This window comes from Ursus americanus, chromosome 32, assembly GCF_024610735.1.
Source record: "Ursus americanus isolate L20-20 chromosome 32, mUrsAme1.1.p, whole genome shotgun sequence".
In the NCBI taxonomy this organism is placed as follows: domain Eukaryota; kingdom Metazoa; phylum Chordata; class Mammalia; order Carnivora; family Ursidae; genus Ursus; species Ursus americanus.
Genome location: NC_142158.1, coordinates 26,530,850 through 26,549,881, shown reverse-complemented (window position 1 = coordinate 26,549,881; position 19,032 = coordinate 26,530,850). Strand labels below are relative to the sequence as shown.

At 46.0% G+C, this 19,032-nt stretch overlaps 1 protein-coding gene across 1 annotated transcript in view; it reads left to right on the top strand.

The window, feature by feature from the left end:
• DCDC2 (doublecortin domain containing 2) overlaps positions 1–19,032 on the top strand; it is a 145,265-nt gene that overhangs the window by 45,964 nt on the left and 80,269 nt on the right. Inside the window, exons 7-8 of the mRNA XM_045795716.2 lie at positions 941–995; positions 9,642–9,804. Of these exons, the coding sequence (XP_045651672.1) occupies positions 941–995; positions 9,642–9,804 (218 nt within the window). The remainder of the gene's footprint in view (positions 1–940; positions 996–9,641; positions 9,805–19,032) is intronic.

The window sequence follows — 19,032 nt, the reverse complement described above, 5'->3', positions numbered from 1 at the left end:
CGTGGCTGTCCTCGCTGGGCTGTGTGTTACTTGCACAGAGATAGCAGAAGGTCACCAATTTGTTCTTCACTAATTTGCAGTTTGTGAAGCTTGATGGAGCGGGCGGCTGAGGGTTTCCAAATAAGTGAGGGATGAAATGGACTTTCAGGGCGGTGTTTGGAGTGGGTTTTCCAAGCACTTTAGAATTATTTACCAGCAGACTTATTGACAACCATCCTTAGCCATCCATGACGTCAAATTCTTCACAGTCTCTGCTGAGTGACACTGGATTCACTTGCTGTGGGCTAACGTGTTCTTAAGTGAGAAGTCTGTAGCTCATGGTGGCCTCTCTCCGACAAATTAGACACACCTTCATCTATGTGTGGTCTTCTTTTCAGAGGGGGTCATTGGGTTCCAAGCTAGGTCACTTCCTACCATCTGTGGAACAGCATTCCTACAGCCAAAGAGAATTTCTATTTTTTATTGAGAATGACCAGCCTAGAAGCCCCCTGGTTATAAATGCTAGTAGTTTTTGCCATTCTGAGCTTCTGACATAGACACTGCAGATATTAGGAAAACAATAGACATTTACTGTTTTTGACTCAATCTGGCAAAGCCATCACTCAGTTTGGGCAACGACTTTTTGAAATACATCCAGAAGGTTTGGGGATTTGAATAAAAATGCAACAAAAAAAATTTAAGGTGGTACTAAAAGTTTATAGGCAGCATCGATGAAAATAGTTCAACATTAAATATTAAAGATCTTTTGGAATGGAATTTAGTAATTTTATGGTTGGTCTGTGTGAAAGCAGGAAAGTATATGGTACTTTTTGTGAAGCATGCGTGTCCCTTAAACAGTTGACTTGCAGGTTGGGATGACAAGGTGGGATGACAGTTATCTTGCGTTATGTATTATTTGTCAATAACATTCAGATTTCTTAATTGCGATTTGTTTCCGCAGTCAGAAAGCTTCTTCACTACCTCCTATTGTAGGATCCAGAAAGTCTAAAGGGAGTGTAAGTATCAGATGCTTTACTCATTAATGTTCTCTATTTCTATACGATACGGAGAGGCTGTCCTCTGGGTTTCAATTAAATTTGAAGACATAAAACTGAGCTGCCTTGTGGTATCTGAGCAATTATGTGAAACAACGCTAGAACATTAAGGTTGCAGTTAAAGTCTTCAGAGTGAACTAACATTTTAAAAACAGAGGTTCCAAAGTAGGTGTCTTTTTCCTTGTGTATAGACCTGAGGTAACTTCTCTCACAGCTGAAATCTGGGCAACGATGCATAAAAGTAGAGGAAAGGCTGGATTAGGTCACATTAGTGGTCTGCTCAGTCTGGTTTTCTATGTCTGACTAAAAGAAGGAAGGTTTTGTAAAAAAAAAAAAAAAAAAAAAAAGCAATCCTCAAGTTATCTTCCTTTAAAAGATTGGGAGTCACTCTACCTCGTTCCCTCTCAGAATTCTTTCCGTCTGTGATTGGTCCAAGTGTTTGTTAACTCAGCGAATGTCCCTCAGTACCTCTCCCGGGGGAGCTGTGGTGAGCGTTTAGTAGGTGGCTCCGTGCCCTGTTTGTATTTTCGGGCCTTACCCCCTCGCAGGGAGGGGTGCGATGCCAGGCCGGAGGTCTACTCTGACAGGTTTTTTCTGGCGGAGGCTTCTCTCTCTGCCCCTTTGGCTGAGCTGCCTGACCCGCAGTGATCAGAGCTGGTTTGACGTGTCCCCCGGTCTGCACACTGCCCCCTGACTTAACTAAGAATTCTTCTGTTGGTATTTTGTGACAGAAACGATGGCTGGGCGATGATATGTCTCCTGATGATGATTTAGGTTCCCCCTCCTTCAACCTTTTTGTCTGTCATGCAACATTCTTTGGAAAAACAAAAAAGGAGAAATACTTTTGTGTGATGTAATGCTGAACTCAGCCCAACAAACAACAGATCTTTATCACCCACTCGTTAGCTGAGGCCCTTACACTGTTCACGACAAAGCTTTTGCTCCCAGGAAACGTACAATCTAGTTGAAGTGGAGAACAGAGCCCGAAGAGGTGACTGACGAGCAAACGCTGAACAGCGAGTACGCGGTGAGGTCGGTAAACGCGAGGCGGAGGGAGTGTGTGTTCGCCAAAGTACACGAAGGAAGTCGCGTGTGAGCGCTGCCTCTGAGGGCTGTTTGCGACAGATGAAGGTTGATGAGGGGGAGGGGTTTCAGATGGAGAGGATGGTGTGAGAAAGGAGCCCCGATGTGCTCCCCGAGGGCAATAATGCAGGCTGTGATCTGCACTTAACGGGAAGGGGCATTCCGCGCAGACAGTAGGAGGAGCACATCCCAAGGCTCCCTTGAGTCCAGATGGCCCGTCCGGTGGGAGCTCACGCTCATGACTGCGGGGCACAGGGAGTCCCTCCGGCTGACTGGAGCGGAGGACGCATCACGCGTGGAGGCTGGAAAGCCTGGAGCGGTAGGTGGTGGCAGTTTCGGATGGCCTTGAATGTCAATCAAGAGGCTAGTCCTTATCTTTGAGTAGAGGGCAGCTCACGAACCGAGAAGTGAGAATGTGAACCCAAGTCCATTCTAGGAATCATTTTCTGTGGGGGAAGACTTAACGTGGTGAGAGGCCATGCATGAGAGACGTCTGTTATGCGGCCATTGCAGGCAGGAACCTTGGCATCAGGTGGAAAGAGCTAGGCTAGGAAGGTGCCTGTTGCTCTTGAACACATGGAAGACCTTCTTGGTGGCGGGACACAGGGGCTTAATGCAGAGGTTGGAGCCAGAGATAACTGCAAGTTCTTGAGTTTGGATGGCCCAGAAAATGGTGCGACTCTGGCCAAGAAGAGGGCGGTCAGAGGAAATAATGACCTGCCTAGTTTCAAACTTACTGAGTTGGAAGAGTCATCACAAAATCTATTGGAAAGTGTTCAGCAAGCAGCTGTAACTGGTGGAGACCGAGGCCTGAGGAGGATCTGAGGCCCAGATTGCAAGTTCATCCGCAGAGCCGTCCTAGCTGGAGAGCAGATCCGTCGTCGCTCTGCTGTTCCTTCCTGGCACTGGGCCCAGCCCGGCGGGGGTTGGGGGGGCAGCTCTTCTCCTGCTGTCGAGTGGGAGCCTGGAGACAGTGCTCACACACCACAGAGGACCCGCCCCGAGGCAGCCTGACTGCACATGTCTACACAGGAGGAGGAAAGAGAATGTTCCAGTGGCTCAAAGATAGATATTAGTCACTACCAAAGCTAAATAAAACCCGCGAATTTAGGGTTTGGAGATTTTGTCCTCTTGCTCTTCTTCAGGATTTTGGGGCAGAGTCTCCCTGTCTACCAGGTATGTGTGGGCTGATTGATTCCCACGATGCCGATGCCTCTGGAAGAGTGGTCGTCAAACAGAGACCCAGGGGACTTCGTAAGTGACCCTAGGCCAGCTGGGAAAGTTGGTGTCAGAACCTAGACCATAACTCAACTCTTTGCATTCACAATTACCAGACTTTTGTAATTACAGGCTTATTTTTTTTTTAATATGATCTAGCATCATGAGAAATTCTTTTTTTTTAATTTTTATTTTTTTATTTTAATTTTTATTTTTTTTTAAGATTTTATTTATTTATTCGACAGAGATAGAGACAGCCAGCGAGAGAGGGAACACAAGCAGGGGGAGTGGGAGAGGAAGAAGCAGGCCCAGCAGAGGAGCCTGATGTGGGGCTCGATCCCATAACGCCGGGATCACGCCCTGAGCCGAAGGCAGACGCTTAACCGCTGTGCCACCCAGGCGCCCCTAATTACAGGCTTATTATTCTGAAGTTTGGAATGTCTAAATTTTTTATTAAAAACGTGCGATGTGTTTCCTGCTTTAAAATTCACGGGCAAGAGGCACATCCATGCAGTTTTCTTGCTTGCTTGCTTGCTTGGGAGTGATTTAGAGTCTGTGGCGTGAATGCTGGTTCATGTAATGGTAAATGGAGTTTCCTGCGTATCTGGAATGGAGCAGAGCCCCAGGGAGGTGGAGATGAGCAAAAAAGACAGGGTGCTCTGAGCTCAAGGCACGCCAGGGGGGGAACAAGTTTAAACTAACAATTCCAGAAATCAGTATATAACAAGGCGCGGTAGGAATGAAAGAAAAGTACAGAGCGATATGCGACAAGGAAAGGAGAACCTGTTCAGGCAGATAGGTCAGGACTGGTCTTCTCTGGGGAAGTGACCTTGGAGGAAAGACTCAACGTCGTGACATGCTTCCATCTCATAGAAAGCAGAGTCAAAATTACACGTCCACTTAGAAATGTAAACTGACGGTAGAGTTTACCTCTTTCCAGAACACTCCACAAGCATCTGCCCACCTGCTCGCTCAGTCAGCCATTTGACACACACTAACTGAGCGGTTATTAATGTGCCAGGAGCCACCTAAAGGACCAGCTCACAGGCCAACAGATAGGTTTCAGACCTCATGGCACTTTCCCTTTAGTGTTTGTGTGTGTGTGTGTGGAGGGGAGATGGAGCAGGAGGATGGGGGTAGACAACCTCTAAACAAATGTATACATAATTTCACATGGTGCCAAGCACGAGGAGGAAGATAAAATGTAGCAAAGCACGAACTGATAGAAAATTCTCTGAGAGCTTAATGACTAAAGGAGCCAGTCCTGCGAGGCAGGGCAGGACCAGAAAGAGCCTCTGTGGCAGAGGCAACGTTCACAAAGGCCTTTGGTGAAGAGCCTGGCATCTTGGCATGTGAGGAAGGCAGGAAGAGGGCCAGAGTGGTCTGAGATGAGCTTGGAGAGGCACGTAGGGCCAGGCTGTGGACGCTGTGCTAGGAGCTGGGTTTTATTCCTTGATGGGACAACATCTGAGGCTTAGAAGAAAAGAAGACAGGGGTATTGTTGGATTTACATTAGTGAGAGATCACTTCAGCTGTGGTGTCTACAGAGAAGTGGGTCGGGGGAGAACCGAAGCAGGAGGCAGTGGGGCGGCTGGACCCAGGCACGGGACACAGGTGACCTGGTCAGGTGGTAGCAGGTGAGCTGGACGTCTGTGACGATTCCTCCTCGAGTATCTTGTAACCGTTCTGATTGGTGCATTCAGCCAACAGGCATTTACTGAGTGCTTGTTATGTCCTGGGCCCTGTTTTAGTGCTCGTGGGGAGAGGGAGGCAGGGAATCTAGAGAAAGCACGAAAGGTATGGAGTGTACCTTGTAGGGGAGGAGATAGACAAATACGCAATACATTTGGTATTAATTGAGGACAAGCTTGAAGAAAAGCGCATCAAGGTATGGGAAGAGGGAGTGTATCATCTGGGTGGTCAGGGCAGGCCTCTTTTAGGAGGTTATATTCGAGCAGAGGGGCAGAACCCACCTGGCACACGGCAGGTTCGCACAACACCTGTGCAGTGGGTGTGTGAATGCCGGGCAGTGCGCCGCATGGAGGGACCATCTCTGTTGGCAATTCCAAAGTCACAGACTTGGTTTTTTAACAGAAGGATTATTTTACTCCTGTCCTTTAATTAATTGGGTCCCTGGAGAATGTACATGTTTTTAAAGATCGTTAACTGCTTGGCACCAAGTGGGGATGTAGGGGAGGGGGCGGGGGGAGACCTAGCTCAGGACTGTAGGGACCACCCCCGAGTCAGCGGGAAAGGTACCCCCAAACGGGTAATACAAATTGAAGGGGATGCAGAACTGGATTTTTAGGAATTCATTTCTTGCAAGGCTTTCTAGGAATCGCTCTGTTGCATAAGGAAGGGAGGGGGCCTGAGAGAACTTAATGAAAAAAAAAAAAAGGGGCGGGGAACTGCCAGAGTTTGCACAGGGGCTCCTGCTGGTGGGTCAGCTGCACCCACCCTTGTGGTAGGGAGCGCGGGTGGTGAGGGGGACTTCTGGGCTCAGGCAGAGCCTTTCAGAGCAGCTAAGGAACGCCTGGTGCAGAGCAGGAGTAGACCAGAAAGCCATTCCCTGCACAGACTCCTAGTGCTGGGGGACTCACACACGCGAGCAAATTGAGTTATTTTAGCTTGCAGTTCTGGCCTTGAAAACAAAAGGAAGATAGAAGTGAATCCTGTTAAATTCTATTAAGTGTGAAAAGCCACCCCCTCAATCGGGATGCTGCCCGGGCACACCACGCAGGATCGAGGCGCCCTCTCGTGGAAGATGTGTGAACTCAGCGTTCTTGTTCCTATTACCAATGTGGCTGATAACGTCTTTTGATCAGTACACAGACTCAAATGTTATCATTGCTAACATTCTGGAAAAAACAAAAACAAAAACAAAAAACCATGATTATCCATGTACCACAAAGCCACTGTGAAGCAAGATAAATTCCAGGGGCTCCCAAAGCTCCCTTTTGCATTTTGGGAAACTGAGTCCTGTATGGTTAAAAGGGCTTTTTGCACACTTGCCATCACCAGATACGCCAGTGAGAGAAATGCCAGCCCGAGTGTGGGTCTAGCTTCCTGGTGAGGAGTCTCCCTTCTGGGTGCATCTCCGAAAGACACCGAGGTGAAGGCTGCTCCATGAGACAACCCTCACAACAGTATCTTAAACTTGATGCTTTCGGCCCTCCGTGCCTGTGCTCACGGGGGCAGGGAATGAATTTCCTGTGGTAATGAAAGAAATCTGAGTTGAGTGACTCGTGTTGAAAAGAGTCTAGGGAGCTATTAAAAAAAAAAAAATCCTAGTTTCAGTAAAGTAGGGGAGAACGAAGGGCTCCTTTCAGTTTCTTGTTGATTTGAGCCAGAGGATTGCTGGTGCTGCAAGATACACGCTGTGTGGGGTGGGAGGCGAGGCGGTGGTCCACGTCCCGCACGGGTCCAGTTTTCGCGTAGGACATGCTGCAAAATCAGGTTGCTTCTTGATTGTCTCCACTTTGGCATAAAGCCACAGTCTGTCACTTCCCGGGGGCCTTCTCACAGAATCATGCCATATAATAAATATTTGCAGGGCCTTGGCATCAGAAAGCTTCCATGTAGTAGAAAAATCGGACCTGGGTGACCTTGAGAAGGTTAACCCCCTGTACCTGTAAAATGGTAACAGTAATACCATATTTGTGTTAAGCGGGTATTTACCATTAATACTGTTTTATCAGCCGGCGGAGCTGTACGAGAAGGGCAAAGCTCCTTTATTTCCTGTGCCCCCCAAATAGCCACACTCTCCATTTATGTATCCAGGTTATTAGTCACATGAGGAAGTCTCAAAAAAGGAAGGAAAATCCCCCTCTCCATTCCTTTGTCCCCCCGCCTTCTATAATTTATTGGTAGATCACCTATAACTTATGTAATTAACTATGTGAATAAATATGAATATATATAACATGTATTATATAGTTTACATTTTGTGTATCATTATTATATATTTCTTTTATATTGTTAACACTTTAGATGAAATCAACATTTTTTCTTTGTTAAAAAACACAGGCACTTACATTGTTTCCAGTCCTCTAGTTACAAAACAAATTCTTCCCTTTCTTTTTTTTTAACGTAGTCCTCACAAAGCGTCTGACGATCGGTCATGATTCAATGATTGAATGCATGGGTGTCCGTCACCAAACCCATGCCGTGTATCGTTACTGGAATCCAGCAGGATTTCTCGATGCTCCAAAATAAACCCTTTTGAGTGTCCTTACCAGAAACGGAGTAAATCAGAACTTTCTGTGCAGTCAATAAGAGAGTTGACTTTTAAAGTTGTATGAATCCTGGGCACAATCCCGCTCCTCCCGTGTCATACGCGGTTTGTGAAAATGCCTTTTCCCAGAAAGCTGTGAGGGACCGTCCTGCCCATATCCAGAGGCTCTCACTCACTAAGGTTCATTTTATTTCTCGAAAGTTCCACAGCATCTCTGAACCTTCCAGTAGGCTTGCTAGAAGGGTGACTCCGCTCATCCAAGGTTTTTGAAGTTTCAAAATCATGGAATGAATAGACGCGATGGAAAATAGGCTGGAATATGAGATGTGGCGGATGGGTGTGGAATCGCCACTTTAATCGCATGGTCTGTTTCTTCTGCCAGGCAGTCCACGGCCTCGTGAGAAAGAATCACTGGAGAAAAGGAGAGAAAATAAGCAACAACTCTGGTTGCAGTTAATGCAATAATTAAATGGAAGTGTATGTTTAAATTGCAGTTGGAATGGGAAATTAAATTGTGCAAAGGAGAGTTACAGATTTGGACAAGTTTTCATACTGTTAATAAATCTATGCATGATTCATTTTCTTGTAGGCTACGACAAGATAGCATAAATAGCTTCATTTGTAAGGCTGTGAATCTTTCTATTCTTAATTGGGTGATGGCTAAAACCATTTAAATGCTTCTGGATGACTGCATATATAAATGTTTAAAATGAGCAGTTATAATAGGTTTCTAGGCAGATTTGTTTATTTAATATTACTACGTTTATTTTCAGATCCTAGCATAGTACAGATGTTGCATAAAGATTTCACCCAATATGGTATGAGTCGGGTATGATTTTTAAGGAAAAGATATTAACTCTGCTCTTGGAGAAAGCACTCTGCTACTCATCGAGCAAATACTGCCTGACAGGCACTGTACTTGGTCTTTTATAAATGTTACCATTTCCTCCCCACGGTAGACCTAAAGGCAGGCAGTTAGCCCCACTCAACTGAGAAGGACACAGTCAAAGAAGGCAGGAGTTAGTTAGCCTGAGGTCCCATAGGTGGTCAGTGGCAGTGCAGTGGCTCCGGGCCACGTATTTTTGGTCTCTAAAACTTGCATTCTTTCTACTTCCTGCAGCCTCACACCTTACGCATTCAAGACATTCAAGTGGGTTTAGCACCTGAGCATCTGAGGACCAAGTTGTCTTGTTAGGAGGGAGGTACTTGCTGTAGCAATGGCCAAGCAGCGACTGAGGCTGAGCACAACTGTTCTTTGGGTGCTCACAGTGGCCATCACTGTGGTGGCTGTTAGTGTGGCTCCCCGGGATCTGTACGTGGGCCAGGGAAACCCAAACTCACCTTCGTGCTGAAAAGCCTCCTTTGCAGAGGCAAGGTTTTCGTTTCCAGAGGCGCGTGGAGACCACAGGAAACCACTGAATGTATGATCATTGGTGGCTGCCTTGCAAGAGCGTGGTCTTGAGCTGCTTGTGTCCACGTGGCTCTGGATTTGCGATTGTTGGGAGCACGGCAGTCACCAACAGATGAGTACGTATTTGAGGATTTCTACAAGCACAGTGGATGTTCCTTGTATGATGATACCTGCATATTCACAGTGACCACTAGTTAAGAAGGTATCTCCAGATTAAGTGGTCAAACTGAGGGCTGTTACCCTTCTTCATTCAGTAGATTTTTCTGGAAGTCACAGGAGGGAGAGGATGGTTAAGGCAGTGGCCTCGCTGGCTAGTGACCTTGGATAAGACTCCACCTCCAAGCCTCATTTCTTCCTCTCTGCAATGGGCGATAACAGTGGCTGTCTCAGGGTTGTGAGGACTGAAGGAATTTTATAGAATGTCTGGTACATATTAAGCATTCAATACTTTTTAGCTACTTTTATTCTCATGCCTAGGCTAGACCCTTCTCCTGGCACCAGGAAAAGTTAATGTACGTATTAAAACAGAGAGCAGGGAATCAGCAAATTACATCCACTCCCACGCCTGCCCCATTTACTGCTGGTTAATGACTGACATTGAGTAGGAGTCACTTTGGGACTTCATTAGCCCATGGTAAGGGTCTCATCTTCTGCCACTCAGGGAAATGATCGTCAGTCCAAGTCAACGGTTGGATCCAGCGACAACACGTCCCCTCAGCCCCCAAAGAGGAAAGGGAAAAAAGAGGAAGTGAATTTGGAAAAACCCAAGAAAGGGAAACAAAATGTAAAGTTGAAGAACTCACCACAAATAAGCCCAAACAGTGGTAAGTTTGTCCTTGTGATTATTCTATTGTTTTTATTGATTATCATCTTAAGGCTGTGGTACGATTTTAATTCTTAAATAGATCTGTTTATTTCTCTGGACCCACGGAAGATACTCCTTATAGTCCTGAAGGAGAGTTTTCAAAGAAGAGTTTTTGTTGTAGGAGAGATTCTTCTGTTTTTCCTGCCAAATTTCTGTTTGTAATTAGAGGCTGTGTACAAGAGCACATGTTTTGAGGTAACATATTTCTGGTGGTGGTCTCATATTAAAAAAAAGTGAATCTTATCATCCTTTTCTTCTACAAAAAGGGCTTGAGTAATGTGGATACCAATTACTGTTGACATTGGTCTTTCTTACTTGTGTGTCTGCAACCCTTATCCACGTTGATCACAAGTTACTTTGAGTCATAGATCCCTTTCTCCAAAAAGATGTTTTCCTAATTTTACCGATATCCGAGAGAATGTGACACACCCAGAAAACTTAATAGTAGGACAACATGTCCGCAAATTAGTTCTGTATCTTGCATCACCAGGTAAGAGATGCCATAAAATAAGTTTTTAAACATTTTCATCAGTAGAGATTTGTGCAGAGTTGTGAACTTTCATGGGAAGACTTTTCATGGGAATTTTTGGGAAGACAGGCTCTTTTTGGTTTCATTCCAAGCATGCTGTCGGTGGGACGAGCCCGCTGGGCCACAGCCCTGTGGAGGGGCTGCTTCTCCTTCACCCTGGGCTCCCCTCACACACCTGCCGGGGGACATGCTGGGCAGGAGGAAGGAGGGTGAATGGGCTGTTGTTTTGGATTCATGGTCAGCTCTCTGTCTTCCGCTTGGGAGAAGCTTCACCTTCTTTCTAATGTGAAGAATGACAGCTACTGTGGGCCTCACAACAAAGGGGACACGTGAATTTGTGGGAGTTCCTAGGATGTGGCAGGTGACAAAGGAGTTGTGGGAAAGCTGCGTGAGACTGAGAGGAGCAGGCTTCATGATGAGTCAGTTACAAAGAGGAGATAGAATGGAGGGGGCTTTACGTCATTTCAGTGATGGAGACCAGCTGGAGATGGAGGGTCCTGGATTCTCGTTGCAGCTCTGTGATGGACCAAGCCACATAACTTTTGGGGGCCCCATCAGCTCTCTGCAAAATGTGGGTTCATATTCAGATTTAGCTTGAAAGTTTGCTTATCGTTAAGTCTATATAATCCTTCGCGGTGACGAAGAAACGGGAGAGGCCAGGGTCCAATGTGGCCAACGAATGTTTATTGAATGCATATTTTATCTCAGGCACCGAAGGAAAGAAGCTAGCCTGGAAGAGTATGCCATACCTCAAGGATTTAAAATCATAGAGGCTTTGTTTTAATCGATATACCAGACTGTGAAGCCCCCAAGGCCCTGAGCTGGGTCTTACTAGTTGTTTTGTTTTTATTCACGACTGGCATGGGTCTGATGGATACGAGACACGTAATAAGTATTGGCAAACTAGTGCTGAACGGGACAACGTAGACAGGTCTCTCTCATACTTTGAAACCCATTACGAAGCAGGACCTACTTTAAACTTCTCACAAATATTTTCATTAAAGGCTTTTGTAAAATGAGGCTTATATTCTGTGAGGCTCGTCTTAGCCTGTGAAAAATCCCAATTCCTCCTTCTAATATGTATGTTTTGAAGTCTTTAGTTTCAGTAATTGCTTCTCAGAAGAAAGGGGACTTTCACCTTGTCATTTCTCGCAGAAATTCTGTAGAATGAGGTTACATCCACAGTTCCATCTTGCACTGGAAAGGAACATTTATTGAAAAGTTAAATGACCAGTATTTTTTGGTTTCGTAGAAATTCTCGGTTTTCAACAACGGTACCTACGGGGATGATAATAACAAGAAACGTGTTGAGCATTGAAGCAAGTTAGTTTTTAAAAAGTGCTCAGGAAAGGTGGAAGGCCATTGCTGTTTTTCCCTTGTCTTTGGAGAGCCTGGCCGTTGTTTTAGATAATCGCCCATTTTAAAGATTTTATTTTTATTTATTCGACAGAGATAGAGACAGCCAGCGAGAGAGGGAACACAAGCAGGGGGAGTGGGAGAGGAAGAAGCAGGCTCATAGTGGAGGAGCCTGATGTGGGGCTCGATCCCATCACGCCGGGAGCATGCCCTGAGCCGAAGGCAGACGCTTAACTGCTGTGCCACCCAGGCGCTCCCTCAGATAATCGTCCATTTTAAGTGTCTGTTTTCCAATGTCGTTTTATAATGAGCGGAATGTACACTTCTAACTGCTGGACCTCACTGTTACGTGGAGCAGCTGCTGGTGTGTTTCATTTTACTTTATTTTAAAGATTTATTTATTTGTCAGAGAGAGAGAGGGAGGGAGCACAAGCAGGGGGAGGGACAGAGGGGGAAGGAGAAGCAGACTCCCCACTGAGCAGGGAGCCCAGTGCGGGGCTCAATCCCAGGACCTGAGCCGAAGGCAGATGCTTCACCGACTGAGCCCCCCAGGTGTCTCCTGCTGATGTCTTTCAAGTGACAGTTTAGGGGAGTGGATTTTCCCCCCAGTAAGAAACTTACATGACCCAGAAGTGTACAGAAGAGTTGAGATGAAGCATTTTGTATCTTTTCTTCTCGATAGAAAGAACATATAACCTGGAAAATGAATCTTGGCCTCCAAAAACAGTTTTTTCCAGGGAAAATGAAAAAAAAAGATCTTGTGCAGTTCACTAGATTACATCATCACTTGACAAATTTAAGGGGATTAGCTTAAATCCGTACTTTTGAAAATTGAGCTATTTCCCCCCTATCAGATCTCTCTCCAGATGTCTTTGGCTATAGAAAATTTCCAGGTTATAGTATCAAATTTCTCTCTCTTTTTTTCACCCCTTAGTTCAGCTTCATATTCGTTTATTCTTACAATTGCTTTTTACTTTTATGTCCTCTAGTGATTGGAACCAAGTGTGTGCTTTTGGATAGTCTTATCTCAAGAGCACTCTCATTGTCTAGAAAATTAAAAGCAATAGGACTATAAGCAAAACAAAAAGGAAGGTGTGTGGTGAGTCAAGTTAATTAGTAAAAAATGCAAGAATTGAATACCAGATTGTATATTTGAAAGTTGCTAAGAGAGTAGATATTAAAAGTTCTCATCACAAGAAAAAAGTTTTTTTTTTTTGTTTTTTTTTGTTACCATGTATGGTAACAGATGTTAACTAGACTTACTGTGGTGATTGTTTTGTAACATATACAAATATCGAATAAAAAATGCAAGGATTTGATGTTAGAGATGAAACATAGTTTTTTTCTACTTACCAGTATTTTACATTTGGAATTAAGTGGTTGATTCAATTTTCTTTCAAAGTGTTAAATTTTAGAGGTAGAATGATCATCTCATAACATAGGTGAAATTGTGCAAATTTTTGGTCCAGCGTTCATTACCTATACTGTTCTCATGTTAATGAGAAGAGAGAGACTCTGTAGGCTGTCTTGATTTTTATTATAATGAAGGCTGTAATCATACCTGTTGTCTTTCTTTTACTGTTGATATTTACTGATATTCGGTGTCTAGTGCCATATGAATGAGCAGTGCTGATATCTGTCTGTAGATGGCAACCTGGCTCTAATTTTATTTTTTTCTTTTTCTTTTCTTTTTTTCTTTTTTTTCTTTCCAACTCTGTTTCTTTTCGTAATAGTAAAGCTTAATAATTCAAGCAGAGTTGTGACATATTTCTTCAGGGAAACAAATCCCATTTTCTTTTGGTAGCCAAGATGCAAAGTAAGATTGGTTGGTGATTGATGAAGTTGGGTGTGAAATGCATTTTTAGTGCCGCATTTAAATACCAGCTTAACTGGCCAGCCTGTTTCCCGTATACTTTCCACTTGATTTGTAATGCCTTGAGATACGTTTTAGAGGCTGTTGACTAGCTACCCTTTCCACCACGAGCAAAGTAGCAATGATGATTGTCTCGAAATAGTATTTCGGGATTGATTGTATTCGCTGATATTTTGAATATTTTCTGCGTGAAAAAAATTAGCGTCTTAAGAGCTCTTGGGACACAGGAAGTACAGTGAACTTAGGGCTCCTTAGAAATATTGGAAAGGCTGCAGAACAGGTAGGTGGGTCTGTGTTGCTGCGGCTTATGTGGCATTGATCATTATAAACACTTTTTAAAGCAGAATTTTAAAACGTAAGCAAAAACAAGACTTGTTTTCTTTTGAAGGATGTTTGATTCTCTGTTTGTGCATGTGTGTGCATGAGTACACACACACACACACACACACACACACACACACACACACAGAGAGAGACTAGTTAGTATCCTACTTGACGTAGTGCCTGGCTTATTCCCAGCATCGTTCTGTGATCGTTCCTAAGGAACTTGCCACGTTTAGATTCCTGATGAATGATGTGCAGCAGGTGCAGAGCCGGGAAGGGATGTCTGGATATTATGACCTTGCTGGGTGACTGCCCTTGAGCGGTCATGCTCCTGAATTTTCTAATAGCCACAATCTGCACATGGTTTGCTGCGTTGCCCCGGGCATGAAGCACACGCTTGAGCTGCTTCGGTTCAGCCGATGAACCGGCTCAGGCACTTGCGTGGTTCCCAGTCACAGGAGGCTCTGAAAAGAGAACAGGAAGCACGTTTCCGAATGCGCTCCCCCAAGCCTCAGACTCTGAGGGGCATCAGGTACGGGGAGACGGTCTATAAGAAGGCACCAGGATGAGTTCACAAAACAGGGCGCTGGGTTTGTTTAAGAGGCCGCGGTAAGATTTCGGCTCCGCTGGTGCGTGGTGCCACCCGCTCGGCTTGGGGCGGAGAAATGCGGGCTTTTCATTCCTTCATCGAGGGTGACTTCTCTGTGGGGACTGTGGGATACGGGTCACATCTTGCTGCGATCAAGTCCTAGTACGATAAAAATTTGTAAAACAGGCATTCCCCTTGTTGGAATGACCTATTTATTGTACGACGGAACTCTAGTACATTAAGGATTTTAGTAATTTCTTGAGGTTTTACTATGGTATTCCAATTCTATTACTAAAAATTCGTTTAGGAGTGTCTACTGTGCTGTTCACTTCAGAGCCGAGAGGTTGAAAACTTAGAGGCTGGCCGACTACCGGCAAGATGTTTATCTTTGAGAGGAGAACCTTTTCAAAAGAGAGTCTGTTTGTATCCTGCTTTCTTACACACTTTGTACCCCGGATGGAGAACCACTCTGAGAAAACCATTCTTTTACAGCGGATGTAGGGTTGAGGCCTCTGTAGGAAACGTCTTTTGGGGGGCTATTTTTTTTTTTTATGTAGCCCACCATTGGGGTGTGAAGATGCTTTTGGTTTTCACAAGGCAAAGTTAGGGAGCTGTTGAATTACAGAGCTGCTTCCAAACCTTTGGAAGATTTTTATCCCAGAAATTCACCTCCTGTAGGTGTTTTAGTACCTACCCCCCATTTTCCATACAAGCAGCCCGCAAGTTCTGTGTAACCCAGAATGCATTTTAATTCTTGCCCCATACCCATGTATGCCGTGTGCGTTCCCTGCCGTGCACGCTAGTGAGGCTAGTGGGAACATGAGCTGGAAGTTCCATCTGTGGGCCGAGGACTCATGGGACCCTGCTGCCCAGGCACGCAGAGTGGCCCTCGGACAAATTCCTGGCGTAGGCTGAAGAGGCTGAGGTCAGGATTCAACTAACTGGATTTGAGTCTGAGGAAGAATGCAGAGGTTGGGGGGCCAGACCTGGCATTATGGGGCTTGGGGGGGGACACTGAGGTTTGAAATGAGGTTCTTTTATTATTTGATATTCTGTAAGAGGAGAACGTTGGGATTGTCTCATCTTTATTTTTTCCCCTAGCTTCAGGCTTTGGCTCGATGCTGCCCATTACTTGTAGACAGGGCCTATTCCTTCTTGGCCCCTCAAAGACCCCAACGGATTCACAGTTATTTCTTTGATTCTGCTACCTCCAAAGTTAGCGGCAAACTTTTCTCTAGCGTCCTGTAGAGACAACGTGAAATCTATACCAGCGGTGAGTGTCTGGCACACAGAGGACTTGAGTGTGGCTCGTCAGCTTTTCAGGGAGAAGCTGAAACTGGGTTATCCCCAGCCGGGCCTTTCATCCTGGGGTCCGAGGTGGGGCCCAGACTGAGGCTGCGTTGGGGCGGGTCTCACGTCGGGGATGCCTGTGAGACGCTGATCGTGGGGCTGACATGGTGCAGGATGAAGAAGAAACAGCCAGGCCTCTTCCCAACTCTCCCTTTCTTCTGTGAGCAGGAGGTGAGGTAAAAGTAGGTTGGGGGGCCGGGTCCTTTCGGGTGTTGGCGACCCCTCAGCTGTCGTGCTCTCGTGAGACAAAGACTAGCCCCCGGAGCTCCCACTCGGAGCAGCACTTAGCATTAGTCGAGTGTGTGCGTGTGCGTGTGTGTGTGTGTAGGTCCATTATGCCTACCTCTGTGGTAACTATTGAAATTAAACCCCGATGAATGGCACAATTCTAATACCCATGCTCCAGGACATCTCAGTTGTGGATTTTAGTCTGGTATTTTATAAACTCCATCTACCAATCCTCAGAATTAGAGAAACAGCATTTCCCTAGGTTTACAAATGGGAGAGAGAAAGAGGAGAAACCCATTTTCCCAGAGTCAAAGGGTCTATCAGTGCTGAGAGATTTCCGGAAATAGCCACGCTGACCCATCGTGGGCCAAGAGGCAGACGTACCCGTGGGGTTATTTGTGGGGTGCAGACGCCCGTGAGGCTAGGGGAGAGTGAGGGCGGCTTCAGTGGGGAGGAGCTTGGAGCTGTCTCCCTTCGGTTTGATGTAAGAGTGTTGATGTGTCACAGCTGACCCTGTAGCTTGTCCGAGAGATTGCGAGGAGTTCCCATCTTTCTTCTCTTCCATTCTTCAATGTTTCATCTTCCTTTGTAAATGGGGGTGACGGATTTGAGCCCTTTCTGTTTTGTAGGTGGAAGGAGTGAATTATCACCAACGAGATTTTCCTCTTTAGCAATGTGGTGTGATGGTGGGTTTTCTCTACCCTCGGACCGAGTCCAGGCCTCCCGCTGTGTTCAGAGTTGGGGAGCCTTGAAGAAGGTGCATACTTTTGATGCTGACCTCTAGTTTATCAAATGACCAAATCTTATTTTTTTTTAAAAGATTTTATTTATTTATTTGACAGAGATAGAGACAGCCAGTGAGAGAGGGAGCACAAGCAGGGGGAGTGGGAGAGGAAGAAGCAGGCTCATAGCGGAGGAGCCTGATGTGGGGCTCGATCCCATAACGCCGGGATCACGCCCTGAGCCGAAGGCAGACGCCCAACCGCTGTGCCACCCAGGCGCCCCCAAATCTTATTTTTTTAAGAGGATTTTTAGTTACACTGTAGGACTTCAACTCTTAGAACCCAAGCCCTTCTGAGCATCTGAGTTTCCTTCTCCACATTTCATGAATCATTGGACTTAGGAGCCCCGACCCCCTTTCTGAGACTGCTGCGTTCATATCTTCAGTAGACATGGACTGAGTGCTTCCTGCGTACCACACATTTTGTAATCAGCAGGACACCTCCGTTCCCTCTCTTTTGTGCTGACTGCTCAGCACTAGCAGTTTCTTCCGGTAGCCAGCATGATACTGTGACCAAGAAATCGTCCTCGATAGAGTAGAAGCCATTCCCTTCTCCTTTTCAATGACCAGACTCTGTTTGCCACTCGTAAATGCTGACGTGTGTTTATGTGCTAGGCACTGACATGTTTTTCCTTCTTGCTGAGATGTCCCTGCATCCCTTTTGTCCATGGGGCAAATAGCATTTCTGCTTGCAGGTGCTTAGTCCGTTGCCTGGGACAGTGCAGAATACTACATGGTACCGCAAGACAGGACAGGGATCTTTCCCCACTCATATGATACACCGGGATGCCGTTGTACACCGGGGTCGATTTTATATACGAATGCTATTTTTATTCTTCTCAGGAACCCTCGTTGTTTTCTAAATGAGATATAACCTGTGTTTCAAATCACCACGTAGCATGCCACCGCCTTGGGGGTAAACATAAAATATCAACAAAGTACTTTTGAGCTTTGTAGCTTTAAAGCTGTTTACTCTTATTTTATACACCTGGATGATAATACCAAATTGTCTTTCTGAAATTGGGCAACGTATCACTCCCTTGAAAATTTCATCCATGGGGTGCCTGGGTGGCTCAGTGGGTTAAGCATTTGCCTTTGGCTTAGGTCATGATCCCAGGGTCCTGGGATCGAGCCGCATGTTGGGCTCCCTGCTCAGTGGGGAGTCTGCTTCTCCCTCTCTTTCTGCCTGCTGCTCCCCCTGCTTGTGCGCTCTCTCTCTGTCAAATAAATAAGTAAAATTTAAAAAAAATATACATGAAAAAAAAAAGAAAGAAAATGCCATCCATACTGAAAGGCATGTTTCATGGGTTGTGAAGCTGACTTTGACCTTTTGTCCCAGCAAGAACACGTCTGTCATCTTTGGGTTGAGTGGAGCTGGCTTTCTCCCGGGCTTTGTGGTGCTTAATGGGAAGGGTGCCAACACAAAGGGATAGACTTTTAACAGAGGAGTCTTACCTGCGCCATGGTAAGAAACAGGCGTCCTCTGCCCAGGTCATTGAGGACAGCTCCTGTGACCTTGGTGAGGCCTCCTGGCACTCTGCACCTGCCTCAGGATCCCTTGGCATCACCCAGAGCTTCCGGGTGACCTTGACGTGGAGGGTCTCACCCAGCGTTCCGTGGAACAATAGCTTTGTGTGCTCTGAATAGATAGTAAGAGAGCCAAGCTCAAATAGAAGTTTGGGAAATGCTGAATTATGCAGAGGTAAGCCACTGTCTTTGCTGCAGGAGTCCGCAGAGCCTTTCACATGGAAGTGTCCCTTGCTCCTTCGGACTCTGGATTCCCTGTAGCGGAAGCGCGTTAGTGGGAGGATGGTGGTGCCGAGCACAGAGCACAGTGTGAGGAGCACTGGGCTGTAGCCACACCGCATCGTGTCCCCGCAGGTTACAAGGCACAGGAGGATGTCTGCCGAGGGGTCAGTGAGATACCGTCTCTTCGTGTGGCTCTGATCAGAGCAATAGCTCACCCATAAGCATCTCACCTTTTCTGAGTGTCCACTGTGCTGGGGGCCGGGCTGAGCGCTGTAGGTCTACAGTCTCATTGACCTTCCGATCAGCCCCAGGACTCAGGTCATCACTGGTAGCACCGTCCCCGTTTTACAGATGAAGGAGCCAAAATGCTGAAGGGTTAAGAAGTTTGCATTTGACCGAATAAGCTGC